Here is a 14,579-nt window from a genome sequence, read left to right on the forward strand (position 1 = left end):
AAGGGAGCAATTTCAAAGGGTGAAGACAAATGAGAGATTTCAGCCATGCTTGTGCCAAGAACTTCTGACTCAGCCCCACTCCCCTGAGTGGAGGTAAAAGCAGCTCCTGCTCCCAGCACCTTACCTAGGGACTGAAACTCTTTCTCTTCTGTAGACACAACCAAGGAGAGGTCTTCCGGGCAGAGGCTGATGGAGAAGCAGACAAAGGGCTGCTCGGTCCTGGCCAGGTGGCGCACCAGGGTGAAGAAGTACAGTGGGTGGCCCTCAGGGACCCTGCTATGCCTGCCGATCAGGAACCAGCAGGAGAAGGTGAGGCCCCCTGGTGGAGGGAATGACCTGGCAGCACCTGGGGTAAGAACACAAGCCTGTGCTTAGTCTTTGTCCTGTCAGTGAAACCCCTCCTGACTCACTGTAGTTCGATTCAGCCCAGGATGGCCCTAAAAACCCTACTGGGTGCCTACATGTGACTCATTCACATTTCACATCAACTCCATGTAGCAGGATGCTCTTGTCTCTCCATCCATCCTCACCGGAATGAGTCATATTCCCACAGGGACTTGAACCTAGACCCTCAAAGTCTCTCTCCAGTTCTGTGCCACTGCTATTCTATTGCTGCCTGGTCACAGGAGTAGAGTGCGAGCACAACCCTGAGATCTACTGTCATTTTGTGGTCTGGTCAACTGAGCTAAAGCTGGACCCTGTGCTACATGTGGCAGGGAACAGTGCTGCATGGGGAAGACACCAATTTAAAGAGGCCCAAGCCCTCCCACCCCACAATGGGGTCAGCAGTACAGGTGGGGCTCACTGTCCACACTGAATGGTCAGGATCAGACTTAATGTCCTGTGCTGATGGGCCATGAATGCAACAGTTCATCTGTGCTCAACCTTCCCTAAAAACCAGGCCCTGGTCCTCCTGATAAATAGTACCTGGTTTTCATCTCAGTTCAGCATAGCAAGGCTCAAGAACAGGTCTGTTTCTGAATGACAGTCAACACAGTCACACAGTCACAACACAGTCACATTCTTCTCTAGAAAGTCATATGGTGGGGGAAGATGTCCATTTAAGCCTTTGTTAGTCACCAAAAAAAATGAATCTAACCCATGTTCAGTTGATAAGTCACCCCCTGAACCACACTGAACCCCCTCTCTACTTAGTCATGGGCCCTGGGGAAGAACAGGACACCTCCCCTAAGAGAGACATGGCAAACTGAAAGTGTCCAGTGTGTAGATACACAGGTCTCGAGGGAAGACACATGTTCTTTTGATAAGCCATGTGGAAACCTGACATAAAGACTCCCTATGGACTAGTTCTCTGGGCATGGTAAAGACAGCTTACCAAGGTAACCTCCACTTCCATCCCCACCCCCAAAAAGCACCTACCTGTCCCAGTCCCTCCAGAGACAGAGTATTCAGTGCTGGTTCCCATAACTGTAGACAAGGTCGGGATAAACAAACAGCTGGAAAGAGGAAAATGTCTCAGATCACGGATGTTCAAGCCAGCCTCTGGCCATCATACCTCCCCTCTGTCCTCTGCGGGGGAGCATGGGCAGAGTGTGGCCACAGCCAGGGGAGACAGGAGAGCGTTCTGGTCTTGCATGGATCAGGACTCTACCCCTGAGAAGTTAACCAGGGTATCCATGACCCAGACATTTGTACTCCTAATTGCTGAGAGCTGATAGGAACTACAAATTTGTAATCAATATAATTCATCTGAGGCACTGGGAAGTTCATAAAGCATATCTCAAATATGTGAGAGGCTGTCATACCCATAACCTTCCACGGACATATCAAATTCCACAAACGACGGAGCCAGGGCCGCCTTCTGCGGCTGTAGGTTGCGCGGAGAGGTCATGGAGATGAGACTCAGTGCTGTCTGCAGGGCAGTGGTGGAGCCCGGCTTCTCCCCAGAGGGTCTGAGGGCCTGCATGGCTGCAGGGCAGGGGCTAGCATCTGGGGTGGCTCCCACTGGACCTTCAGCGACCTCTGCTGCCACCGCCTGTGACCCTAATGCAGCATAAGAAGACATGGGCCTCTGAGCAGCATTCCCACTCTTCCCCACAGTAGACAGCAGCCCCAACACCACCACCTCGGCACCTAACATTTCCTAACCACCTGCAGGATGCTCTCCTGGGCATAACTAGGCCCCCTGTTGATTTTGTTCACAGTGAACCATGGTAACAATGTATTCCTTCTAGAAATTTCTCCCCTCCTCAATACTACTACCACCCCACCCTCCCAACACATCCCTTTCTGTTGCTGTTTCTGGCTCGCCCCATTGGCAGTCACTGACAGGGGCTTTGTCCTGGCTCCCTGACATCACTTGCTGTCAGAACAGCTCATGTCTTTGAAAGCTCACACCCCAACCTCGGGGCACCAGACCAAGCCTAACTATTCACCATTGCTTGTTAATCAGGCTACAGACATTGATGGCCAGTTGTGATCTTACAGTTAGCATGTCCTTGGCTTTCTCTCCTCCAAGTTGGTTGTCCCAGGTACCAAACCTGCTACTTGGATGTCCACACTCTGCTTTGCGCCCCTGGCCCCCTCACTCTGAGCTGTGCAAAAGCCATCACTGGGCATCACTGCCCAGGAGAAGCACTGGGCACTCTGGCTATGTCATTACCATACCATTGTTCCTGTGATCTATGCCCAAAGGGTTTAGCACATGCCCCCCATATGGGGGTGGGGTGGTCCTTCTCCTGCCAGGTCTGGTCTTCCCCTGGAGGCCATAGATCCCTGTGTTTTCCCTCATTTGCTCCATTAAGCAGGATGCAAAACCCTTTTTAAGATCTGTCTGCTTCCCAGCTGTTGTAAATGCCCCCATACAAGAGATGCGTATTCTCATTCAATCCCGGTTAACCCACCCTGTTCTCTCCTCTCTCACCTGAGCATCCAGAGTCCCGTCTGGGCACATAAGATGAAGTGAGTGTTTTCACTGCAGCTGATGGAGGTGGTGGGATTCCAAGACCTAGAAATTGTCTGAATATTACAACACACAAGACAATGAAGTGAGGACACTGTCAGGTGAAGTTTTCACCAGCTTCAGCAGAGATCCCAGATCTTAGAACCCAGCACTCCCGAGACACACTCTCTCTGCATTGCTCCCTGCCTGGAACCCCTTTTCTCAAGCTATACAAAAATGGGGCAGTCCTGTCCTGGCAGCCAGACCAGATATCTGGTGGGTTTATGTGCTGTTGGTTTAGCCAGTAAGCAGTTAGTGATCTAAGAAGAAAAGGAATTTGTTGGAAAATAACATTGTCATACTTTGTGTGTCGTTTCCAATGGTATTTAATAAACAGTGGCCAAGTGTGACAGAGGTGAAGAGGCTGTGTCCTGGCCACTGGCCCCTGCTGGCTGGCTGGCTGGCTCGTCTGTCCTCTGCGCTTGGGCCAGTGTGTTGGTGGGTTGCAGGTTACAGATCCTTCACCTCCCTCTCCTGTCTCTTTCCCTGACTCCCTCCCTTTCTTCCGTCCCCCTCCCCCGTCCTTCCTTCTTTCCTGCGTTACTTTTCTATGAAGTGCCATTGTTGCACGACCTTGTTATTATTTTAACAGACGGAATTTCTCCCCTCAGGTGTGGACGCCGCTGCTCTCCTACCACCAAAGTACCCACAGTCCTTCACCATAGTCCACTGTGCTCTGCCCCATTTCCCACCCGTTCTCACCCCTCTCATTCTCCTCCCCTCCCCAAGATGCCTCAGATCTACAGACAGCTTTCAAGAGTTGTTCTTAATGTATGTCCGTGTCTGAGTCTTTGTTTGGTTTCTCTATATTCCACATATAAGTGACACCATCCAGTATTTATCTTGCTTATTTCACTGAGCGTGATCCCTTCCAGCTCCATCCACGTTGCCACAAATGGCATTTTCTGATCACTAAGTAGTCTTCCACTGTGGACCTTCTGGTCTTCTCTGTCTGCTCTGCCCTCTGCATCTCCCCTCCCTGCTCACTTCTCTGGAAACCTATGGTTTCACACAGGAGCTGCCACAGGGAGGCTACCCCAGGGCTCAGTGGGCTCCACCTCTGTCTCCTGCATTATCAGGAGTCCTGCTGCAGCAGCTCGCACCAGTAATCTCCCTACGGTCCAGCATCCGAGGCGCGGTCAGGCCCTGACAGCCCGAGCAGACCACCCACACAGTCCTTGCCTCTCCTGCTCTACTGAACATCTAGCTGGCCCTCAGGACCCAATGCTCACATGTACTTGAAGCCTCCCACTTTATATCCAACCACCCCATTGTGGTCTCAGTTCCAGACAGCTGGTACTCCTCCTGCCATGAGCATGGCTGCAGGGCTCAGGACACCATACCTTAACACATCTGGTTCGATGGCCTGGGAAGCCAGCTTTTCGAAAATCCTGATGAGGCCTGAGTGCAGGGGGCTGCTGCTGCTGGTCAGGGCCTTGCGGCAGGAGGTCATGAGCGTCCTGAGCATCCCCGCCTCGCACATCACCTGGCGGTTCTTCTCTGATTTCACCAGGGACTGGATGTGACTTGTCAGGGAGCACTGGATCTCCTTGGAAAGCTAAGTGGTAATCAGGCAGTAAGTACGGAGGCCAGAATACTTTGTGGGTGACTGTGATAGCTCTCTTGAATTGGTAGTGGGGCAAAAGGGCTGTACCCATCACAGCCTGAGCCCAGCATTCTGGGCTTTTTGGGTGCTATGCTCACATACAAGTCCCGGAGGCCAGGCTTGGGGTGTTGGGAAGCTGAAGCTGCTGGCATCAGCTGCAGGAGAGGCAGATGACTGACAACAAACTGCAAGCTAGTAGGCCAGAGGTTTCATCTGCCCGGAAACTGGTGTTCAACCTGCGCAATGCTCAAGCAGTTTCTGGGTTCATCATTGACATTTCCAAGTCTAGGGATGTGATCTTGCAAAAGATGGAAAGATCCCATCAGGCAGGGGTCTGCCCGTGGGTAAGCATTTGGAACTGGGCAGGGACTGTCCCTTCTAGCGGCCCGACCCTGCCTCAGCTAGCCACGCTCATTTAACGCTACTGTGCTCTACTTCCAGGCTTAGAAGATCCAGCAGAATGCAGGTCGGCAGGAAGCACCCTGCATGAGCTCCTGGCTGGGCAGATGCCGCTCTCATTTCTCCATAGCCAACCACACTCTGCACAGGTCAGTTAACATCACGGCTCCCGTGGGAAGCCTCACTGGAGCCTCCCCGGCAGCCCCAGGTGTCCAAACACTTTCTCCATGTAGGCAGCTGCCTCTTGCCTGACCCTAATAGGTTTCAAATCACTTTATTATCTTTATGTGCTTGAAGGACATAGAATAGAGTACATAGAGTTGAATCAGCAAATATTGGAGCCAAATATAATGCATTGTCTTTACAGTCTTCCTTTTTGGCCATAAAATGACAACCCCTGAGATCCCAGCCCTCTGAGGAAACCAGTATCTTCAGCTTTTCAAAGTACATAGTACACCTCTTCACTTCTATGAAAAAAAAAAACTATCAGTTCCTGTTTTCACTAGCCAAGAGAAATCTTAAGAGGTTCTTCACTTGTATGACAAAAGTTGAAATGAAAAAAGAGCATCATTTGTTTGGCAGCAGCTATTAGAGGCTGCGAGAGCATGCCCCTCACCCCTTCCTGGGGTGATTTCATAAGGCTGTGTATTTAACAGATCATCCCTGCTTTTACTATACATGACTGTTAAGGTTTGATGCAATATTTGGTATGATTTAGTAGATTATTTGGGGGGTCTAGGAATGCTTTAATAATGTCCACATAAACTGGTGGTAATTGCTTCTTTGCTTTATGCCATTTTGGCTTACAAAAATATTTCATGGGACACTCTCCTTTCACACATCTGGAGAAGCCTATTTATAAATGGTTTGGGAGATGGAGTTTCCTTTAGAAACTCTTACATTCTCTTTTGTTGTTTTATAAGACAGTGTCTAAAGTGGAAAGGATACCCCACCAAGGTCTCCTTCTTCAAGTGAATCTACTGATCACAGAAGGGTACTCCTTCTCGGGAGGACAGCCTTCCTCCTCAAAATGAGCTGTCCTACCCGGAGATATATAACCCCATATTCGTGCACAGAGGCATAAATATGCCCATATACATTCCCACACATGCAGACACATATAAGCACATGCACACAAGTACTTTCCCACACACATGTGCATAGGTATACATGTGTGCACACACACATCTGCACAAGACCCCTTACTACTTACTACTGTCAATAAAGTGCATTCTTCGGCTCTGTGGTCCTGTTCATGCTTCATCTCCCCCCACAGACTTACCTTAAAGTTAGACCTCAGTTGACAGCATCTCCCCACTCAACTTCCTCCCCCAAACCATCCTTCGTCTCAGTCCCTCCCTCCATTGAGCCCAACCACATGCACCTTTATCATGGCTCTATGTCCAGGGAACACTGCCTGATCCCTGATCCCTACCATGTTCTGCATGCTATGTGTTCCTTCCTGCATCTGAGAAGCTCACCTCCACCTTCCCTCTTTTCCACTTTTGTCAAAGCAGTAAAGGAGCTTCCATAGTCTAGCCTTGAGATTTCCTGCTCCTAGAACTTGGGAGACTGCACTCTTTGAATTTGGGATGAGGGCAGGGAGACAGTCCGTTTGAAACGAGATGCAAAAATAGCATCAAAATATATTATTAATAAGAATTAAAAAGATTATCTACCATCTCAAGTTTTTATTACCAGTGCTTCACTTAGTACTTTTGGGATTTTTGGTTTTCTTTCTTTCTTTTTTTTTTTCTGACCAGGGAAGAATACTTAAAATCTAAATATGCAAAAAAAAGGAAAAAAAAGAAAGAAAAAAGTTTCAAAAGGGAGAAATGCTGATCTTGCCTAATGATGCCACAAGTTTACTCCAAAATTGCTCAATACCCCATAATGGAGGAGAGAAAATTGATCGTCCTCATTATCACTGCAGCTCTGTCAATACCAATATTGCCTTGTTTTGAATAAAATGTGCTGTTTTTTTCAATGTTGGTTCCAGTAAAATGGGGTTTTAGTGAAAATATGAGCAGTAGCAGGAAACCAGTCTGGTTTCTCCCCCTACAAATGGATTGATTTTCCTAACGCATATTAGTTCCAATGCAGGAAAGGGGGTGGTGGTTCAATTAGGACTCAGTGGTAAGCATGCAGGGTCACCAGGCTGGCTGGCAGCTGGACCCGTAAGGCAAATTATCACAGAGCAATTTGCAGGGGAGCCTGAAGGAGTTTTCTGCTTTCTTCACTTAACAGTTGAGTTTTCAAGTCCAGCCTTGTCCACTATGAATGTTTATTCCACTTTATCTCTCTGCCCCCCACTTTCTTTCCTGGTCCAAATTAAGATGGTTCCAGAGCCCCATGATGGCTACGATGGTGGGATCTCAGCATTTGAGGGGTGGGTTATGGGCACATGAAACCACATGTGTGTCTCCATTTTAACCACATTGTCCTGACAGAGACAAAAAACAATCAAGATCACTAGCATTTATTTCCCCCATACACCAAGAAAGAATTAGGGTTTCTATTGAGCTACTCAAATTCGGATTAGTCACTTATCCCCATTGCTTGAAATGTTCCTTATTGATAACTTTGGAAGAAAGAAGATACAATTCAAGTGACCTCAGCTCTTAAGATCAAAGACTGTGAGATATCATAAATAAATAGGTTCCATGGAAGTGCTTTATCTGAGAAGTTTCTGTGGTTTTCACCTTTGCTTGCTTACAATAGAATTAGTTTTCTCTTTATAGACGTAAACTTCCTATTTTGCAAACACTCCCACCAGCCTGATACACGCATTTGTGGTACCCCTATCACCTCTGTATGGGAGTTTGCAATCTTGGTTTAGGGGGTGGGGGGGCCAAAGACCATCAAGTCACAGTAGAACCCACATCTAAACACATGACTTCCTTGATGCATTTGTATAGATGTGCAACTAATGCCCAGATGCACATGGATGCCTACTCCAAATCTATATATTTTATGAATACATGCATGTATTTATCTATAACCGTGTGTATGTGTGCATATATGCATACATGTGTGCATGTATGTAACCTAGAACAGTAACTTCGAATATTATCTTCAATACATATAAACATGTTCATATGCACATCTGAAGTTATATATCTTATATTTAACATACAAAACCATGTACATCTATATATAAATATATAAACATGCATACCTATATATAAATTTTATAGGCTTTTCCAATATCACTTCCCATCCTCCCCTATTTGAATGTCCTTTTGTTAAGAAACATCTTCTGACTTTCCCAAGCAGCACTGGGTCCAGACTTCAATCACCATAAATACCACAGCATTGTGACTGGCAAGTTCCCTCTCTTCCTACTAGTCTCCCATTCACTCCCCATGCCACATCCTCCCATCCCCACAGACACATGTGCATGCTCTAAACTGCCGCCTAAGACAACAACTCTGCTCTTCATCCTTGTTTCCCTGGTGCCTCCAATGCAATGGCTGTCTACTCAGTGCAAGCACAAAGGCCCGAGGTATATGGGCCATAAAGAGGACTGGGAGCCGGGAGGGTGGTCAGAAAAGGTGATGTGCCAGGTAAGAGTTGAATTACCATGAAAACAGAGCCAGTCAGGAGAGGAAAACCTCTTTCAGGAAGAGGGAACAGAATGTGCAAAAACCAGGGAGTAACCATGAGCATGAGCTTTCAGGGAGAGACTAGGCATGATGATGGGCAGTAATTGGCCAAGCTAAATCACCCCAGCACCAAACTTCTGCTCTGAAAAGAGACTGTGTTCAGCTCTGAGAACATCACCAGGGAAATCAGCTTGTAAATGTCTACCTGGGCAGACACCATAATGCCTGGAATCAACATCTGTGGAGCTTCCCTGCTTAGGCACACACATCCTCCATGCTAGTGGGATTGGATGGAGCCCAGGAAAGAGCTCTGGGGGCCCATCATCACACTGGCTGGAACCTCCCACCTGTGCCTAGTGCATCCTCGGGGAGCCCGGGAAGGGAGACACCGACCTGCCCTGAATGTTTCTATTGCTTTGGCCAAACTGCTGACACTAGTCTTTCATTAGGTATCTTTGAAATAGGTTTCTTATTGTCAACTGGTTTCCATCTACTATTGTCTGGAGAAGTTTCCTTGAGCAAGACTGTAGTGTACAGATTCATAAGCAAATTTGCCTCAAATCCTCGTATGTAGTTCTGAGCTTCCATACAGACATTCGCCTCCCTTCATCTTCCATGCACAGGATATTCAAACATCCACCCAGAAGTAAGAGTGTCAATTTATGCTGATTTGGTACTAAATTAACAGGCAAACTTGGGCTAATGAGTTACTTTCTCTAAGGCACTGTTTCATTAGCTTTAAATTGAGAAGAATGACAATACCTACCACTCTGGTATATTGTTTCTGGAAATCATTATAAACAGCTTCTATGAAAGCATTTTTTTCTTATGGGACACAAGTACTTTCTGGGCATTATCCTCTTAGTTATACTCTTTTTCTCGTCTAATATTACTAAGATTCCTTCTAACTGAGCCATCAGTTTGCATGGCTACAGCGCACAGTAGCAGCCAGCGCAAGAGCAGGCATGCACGTCGACTTTATGCTCAGCCCCATCCCCAGTGCTGGGGCCCACGCCACACGTGGGTGACTCACTATTTTTCGGCACTCTTCTCAGGCTTTCCTACACAAGCTCCCTGAAACCTCAGTTAATCTCCATGAGATACATGCTATTATTACTCCAGCTTACAAACGAGGGAACTGAGACTCAGAGCTACTGTAGTTTGCTGAGGGTGGGTATGTGGTGAATGGAAGGAGAGGACTCAAACCAGGAGCTCCCCTCAGAGGCTACTCCTCCCCTCATCGTGTGATCACTCCTACTTGGCCCCAGGTGCTAAGACTTGCTGGTCCCAGGTGGCCTGGTCAGCCTTTCCCCTGCTGAGCCCATGCAGCAGCAAGGCAGTCTCTCTTAGATCAGGGGAGTGGGGGGAGTGGAGTCAGCCCAGCGCTGAGTGCAACAAAGCTAATCAAAACTGGGAAAGTATGAGTTGGGCACCGAGTAGTCATTGCGTCCTCTCTTACATCAATCCCTCAAAACCTGGAAAAAAAGAAGTGACGGCTCTGCCTCAAACAGGAGTTCAGTAACTGGCAGACGGTACTTGCCACAAAGCTTCCCGAAAGGAGTTGAGTCATCTCTGCCTCCTTGAGAGGCCACAAGTGGGTCTCAGGTATATGCGAAGCCATGAGGTCAGGACCCTGGGGTCATTGGTCCAACTTTGCTCCAGATGCTGAATTCTCTCCATCGTGAACCGAACACCTTGTTTGAAACCCAGAACAGGGACGCTCACTTACCTCCACAGTTTTGTAAGTCTGTCCTTATACTGAGCCCAAACCTGTCACAATTTAACTAGCTAGTCTTTACCATCCAACATTTTACCACCAGCAAGCATTTGCCCAGATCTCTTGTCCTCGGCCCTCTCTGTCCAGGACACACACCCTGATCTGTTAACCACTCCTCCCTTGACCAAGCAACTTATTCATGTCCCTCAACATCCTAATTTTCCTCTGTACAAACACAGATGTGCTATTTTTATGGGTCAGTGGCATCCTCACCTGCCTTTAGCTGGCACTATCTGTATATAATAGGCCAAGCAGGATTCACTGTGGCAATACAGCAGTTTCCCCACGTACCTGGGAGTGGTACAGACCTGCCACAAACACCCTAGGGCTCTCACACATGTCTCTCTGTCCTTTCCCACTCAGCGTTTGCACACATTAAAACATTAGCAAAGACCTGATCATCGCTGCTGAATTTTGACTCAATGAATTCATTGCTCAAGCTGGTAAGGACCTCTCACATCTGTACTCTGTCACCCCTTGAGTAACTCCTCTGCCAATTTTATGCCACCTATCATTTGAGCTTTAGTGAGTCATTCATCAAATACAGAAAGGGCAGAAAAGAGAACCCAGTCTTTTGATTCATAAGTAACATTAACATATAACCAGTATCAATTCTCTATTATTAACTAACCAGTAATAAATTAGCAGTTGGAAATATACCTAAAATGTATTACATTCCACTGGATGTTTCCAAAGTTTTATATGCTGTGACCCAGAGTGGTAGGAACATAAACTGCTAATTCCAGAACAAAAGTGGGGGGCCTGATAGCATCTACCTGGCAATATGTGCCAGATACTACTAAGTACATTACAACAATATTCTCTGTCACTCTTTTCAATAGGAAAATATTAATTATTAGGAGAACACTGGAACTGGAAAAGGTTACATCAAGTTCCTGTGGTAATAAAACTAATGAGAAGAAAAATGGTACCTCCACCCAGTTTTACTCTGAAGCCTATGGTTTTAGCACTGTGTCATGTAATCACAAGGGGTGGAACTTAGTGTCTCATGAGGGTCACAAATTAATGTGTGTCAAGTGGGGGAAATAGTTTAGTTTTGCTTCTTTTTTATTTTACCCTAATTAATGTACTTTTCGGTATGAAAATTACCCTTCCCTTTAGTGACAATCCTCACCACTCCCTACTGTTCAGGGCTGGTTTGATGATGCATGTCTTTTATTCTCTGGCCCCTAAAACATTGAGCCTGTAATCCCTGTGAACTAGGTAAGCCAAATCTAAGTAGCTGAACAAGGAAGTAGTCTCCATAAGAGATATAAATAAACATAGCAAAAAGGTCTGAAAGGAAAGGTCAACCAAACTGAAGCTGGAGCTCATCCCACCAAACTTTAACTTCTAAGCCTACACTGTAGCCTGCTTTCGATCCTCTTCCTCCTTATGCAAGAAAGTCTATTTGCTCTGCTTAAGAGGCTGCCCTAAGAAGTCACCTTAATTGAGAATAGGATCAGGATGTGAGATTTTCTGCTCAGGAATAATAGATACATTTTAGAGATGAGATACAGTATGAAAAAGCATGAGACAGAATTCAAGAATATGCATGGAATTTCTAATGTGTCATAATTTAACAAAGCAAGGCTTCCAATTTACTAATGTCCTTGCTAGAGGAAATGGCTTTCTTTTCAAATGGCCTGTGCTATGCAAAGCTATTAATGCTGTCAATATTGTAGTCATTTGAAACTCATATGATTAGTTCAGTGTATTTAAAAACAGGCCATTCCAGAAAATGGTGCCCTTTCCCAAAGCAAGGCACAATTCAGTTGACAGACAAATATAGCCCCACACCTGATCTTCTTTCTGTCCCATCAGACAAGGCAGTTGGTTTCTAAGGCAGCAGAATTTGATGTGCGCCTCCTTCTAGTAGGAAGAAAGCTGGGGTCCAAGAGCAAGTCTCTGCTAGAGTCCAACTCATTCAGTCAAGTCTACAGGAACTCCTCTCCCCATCTCCCCCTTTCAAAGACCAACATACTGAACAACAGTCTTTCTAAAGCCTAAGTCTGGTCATGGCATTGTTTTCCAATAATATACAGTGGCTTCCACCTCTTTACAGGAAAGGCAACTTAGCACAGAGTCAGGAAACCCAGGAAACTTTTTCCAGGGATATCTGCCACCTTGCAACAATGTTGTCCCTGCCACCTGATTGTTACACAATATAAAATATTAACAGCCACCTTTCAGGATTACTATTATGATTAAATGATACAATGCCTGCATAGTTTAGGACAACATACAAGCTGTGGTTACACTACTGTGCACCCCAAGCTGCAATGCTAAGCACTCATGACTGATTAATATAATCCTCACAATAATGCCACAGGGAAGACCAAAGTATCCCCATACTACAGCAGAGAAAGTCAGGGACCAAAGTAGTTAAACAACTTCTCATGGCTCTGTGACTGTTAAGTGGCAGAGTTGAGATCTGACCAAAATCTGCTGTCATCGGTGCCTGAACTCTCCCTCACGTAAGAGGTCTCTATTAACATAGTAGGTATGTTGATGGTGACAATAACGGGGATGGTAATGACAATGACAATGGGTGGTGGCCCAACAAAGTTCAGGTCTCCTAACTGGTATTCAGGGCCCTGCCTGATGTGATTTCAATAGCCGTTTCCACTCACTGCCTTTCTACCCGCCATGGTCCAATCTAGCCCAACTGAACTATTCAGTAACCCCAAATGGGCACATTCATGCATACTTCTCTGTGAGTCTGAATTTTTCTCCTCCCCACACCCAACCCTGTCTGATCCTGCATGGGCGTATCTTTTCTTTAAAGCCTTTCTTCAGTGTCCCCAACTTCCTTCCCCTCTTCCCCAACATAGACAAACCTTGTTATAGTCATTAGAATGCTATCTTACTGTCTTCACTCCTCTGCCTACCTACCTTCAAACTCAGACTGAGTTCTTGTGAGATTTGTCTCCGAATCCCCAGCGACCACCAATAAATGCTTCACATCTTTTGCTGAAGCACAGGCTGAGTCCGATCTCAGCTAAATTGGACCTGGCTTCCTGCTCTGTGAGGTACACCTGCTACCTGGACAAGCAAAGAACCTTTGCTAACAAGTCAAAGCCACAGCCCTGGTAGACAGAGAATGTGCCTGGGATCAGAAATTCTGGCTAGAATTGGCCAGAGCCCTGCCAGCGCCACATCTCTATGGCAAGATCCTTGTGGTTTCTGAATGCCAGAAAGGGTAAACACCTCCCTTCCGATTTCTTCTGTGGTCAATTCAGTTCCAAGAGAATGCAGCTGGACTCCATCTTATACTTGTGCTTTAGTCAGCAACAGTCATGGTAAAATATCACGGTTCAGCGTTAATACTGGTGTTGACACCGGAAAGCAAAAAAAAAAAAGCCAGCTAGGTTCCAAGAGCAGTGTGCAAAACTAGCACTTTAGAAAGGGGTGGGCGAGGGGGACAAACACCTCTTGTCAACAGAATGAAGAATGCAGCCACAACTAGCAATAAATCAGGTAGCCTATGTATGCTGCTTTGTAAGTTGCCCCTTTTGAAATGACATCTGCACCTTGGAAAGCTTGCAATTTCTCCTGCACAAGACTTGAAGAGCAGCTGAGGAATGTCAAGTGGATCAGAGCAGATGGAAAGCTAGGAAGCTTCCAGCAAACCTAGCTGTGACAGGGAACTCACATTCCATCTTCTTAGTAACACTGCCATCTGCTGAAACTCCTGCTCCCATTCCTGCCTCAAAATCTGCAGTCTCGCAGGCAGTCGAGGTCAGCATTTCTTATATGGTCTCGTTTCTTATTTGATTTACTATCCTCTTTGTTGTTATGAGATTTCCCACCACCCTTCCCGAAATTAATTACTGTAATTATCCAACTTTTAATAGCTGCTGATATGGCAACTGCAGGAAATACTTGAGAAGGTGCGTGACCACGTTTCATCTGCATATTTGAGACAGTGAGAGAGAACGAGAATTCTCCTAAATTACTTATCGTGACCTGAAGAGAAAAAGTACCCTACCAAATGGCATTCTCATTTGCCTACTTAAAGTCCAATTATCATCACAGGATGAACGAAAATTCTTCCCCATACACTCATGCGACAATTCTTGACATATATCTGAAGCTCAGACTCATCCACGGAGTTTTGGTGCCTGCAGGGGACAGCAGTGTCTCCATGTCACTTCATCAGTCATCATTGCCATGGAATTTGGCACAAAGCATCCGCCAGGCCCTGTCTGACTGCTAGGACTCCCCAAA

The 14,579-nt window shown here is 46.4% G+C and overlaps 1 protein-coding gene across 1 annotated transcript in view; it reads right to left on the reverse strand.

Moving 5' to 3' along the window:
- WDFY4 (WDFY family member 4) overlaps positions 1 to 14,579 on the reverse strand; it is a 197,140-nt gene that overhangs the window by 148,040 nt on the left and 34,521 nt on the right. Inside the window, exons 13-17 of the mRNA XM_004680667.2 lie at positions 4,306 to 4,520; positions 2,885 to 2,979; positions 1,767 to 2,004; positions 1,381 to 1,457; positions 125 to 346 (exon numbers count right to left, since the gene is read on the reverse strand). Of these exons, the coding sequence (XP_004680724.1) occupies positions 125 to 346; positions 1,381 to 1,457; positions 1,767 to 2,004; positions 2,885 to 2,979; positions 4,306 to 4,520 (847 nt within the window). The remainder of the gene's footprint in view (positions 1 to 124; positions 347 to 1,380; positions 1,458 to 1,766; positions 2,005 to 2,884; positions 2,980 to 4,305; positions 4,521 to 14,579) is intronic.

The sequence above is a fragment of the Condylura cristata genome, unplaced genomic scaffold (genome assembly GCF_000260355.1).
Source record: "Condylura cristata isolate star-nosed mole 26May11 unplaced genomic scaffold, ConCri1.0 scaffold00011, whole genome shotgun sequence".
In the NCBI taxonomy this organism is placed as follows: Eukaryota; Metazoa; Chordata; class Mammalia; order Eulipotyphla; family Talpidae; genus Condylura; species Condylura cristata.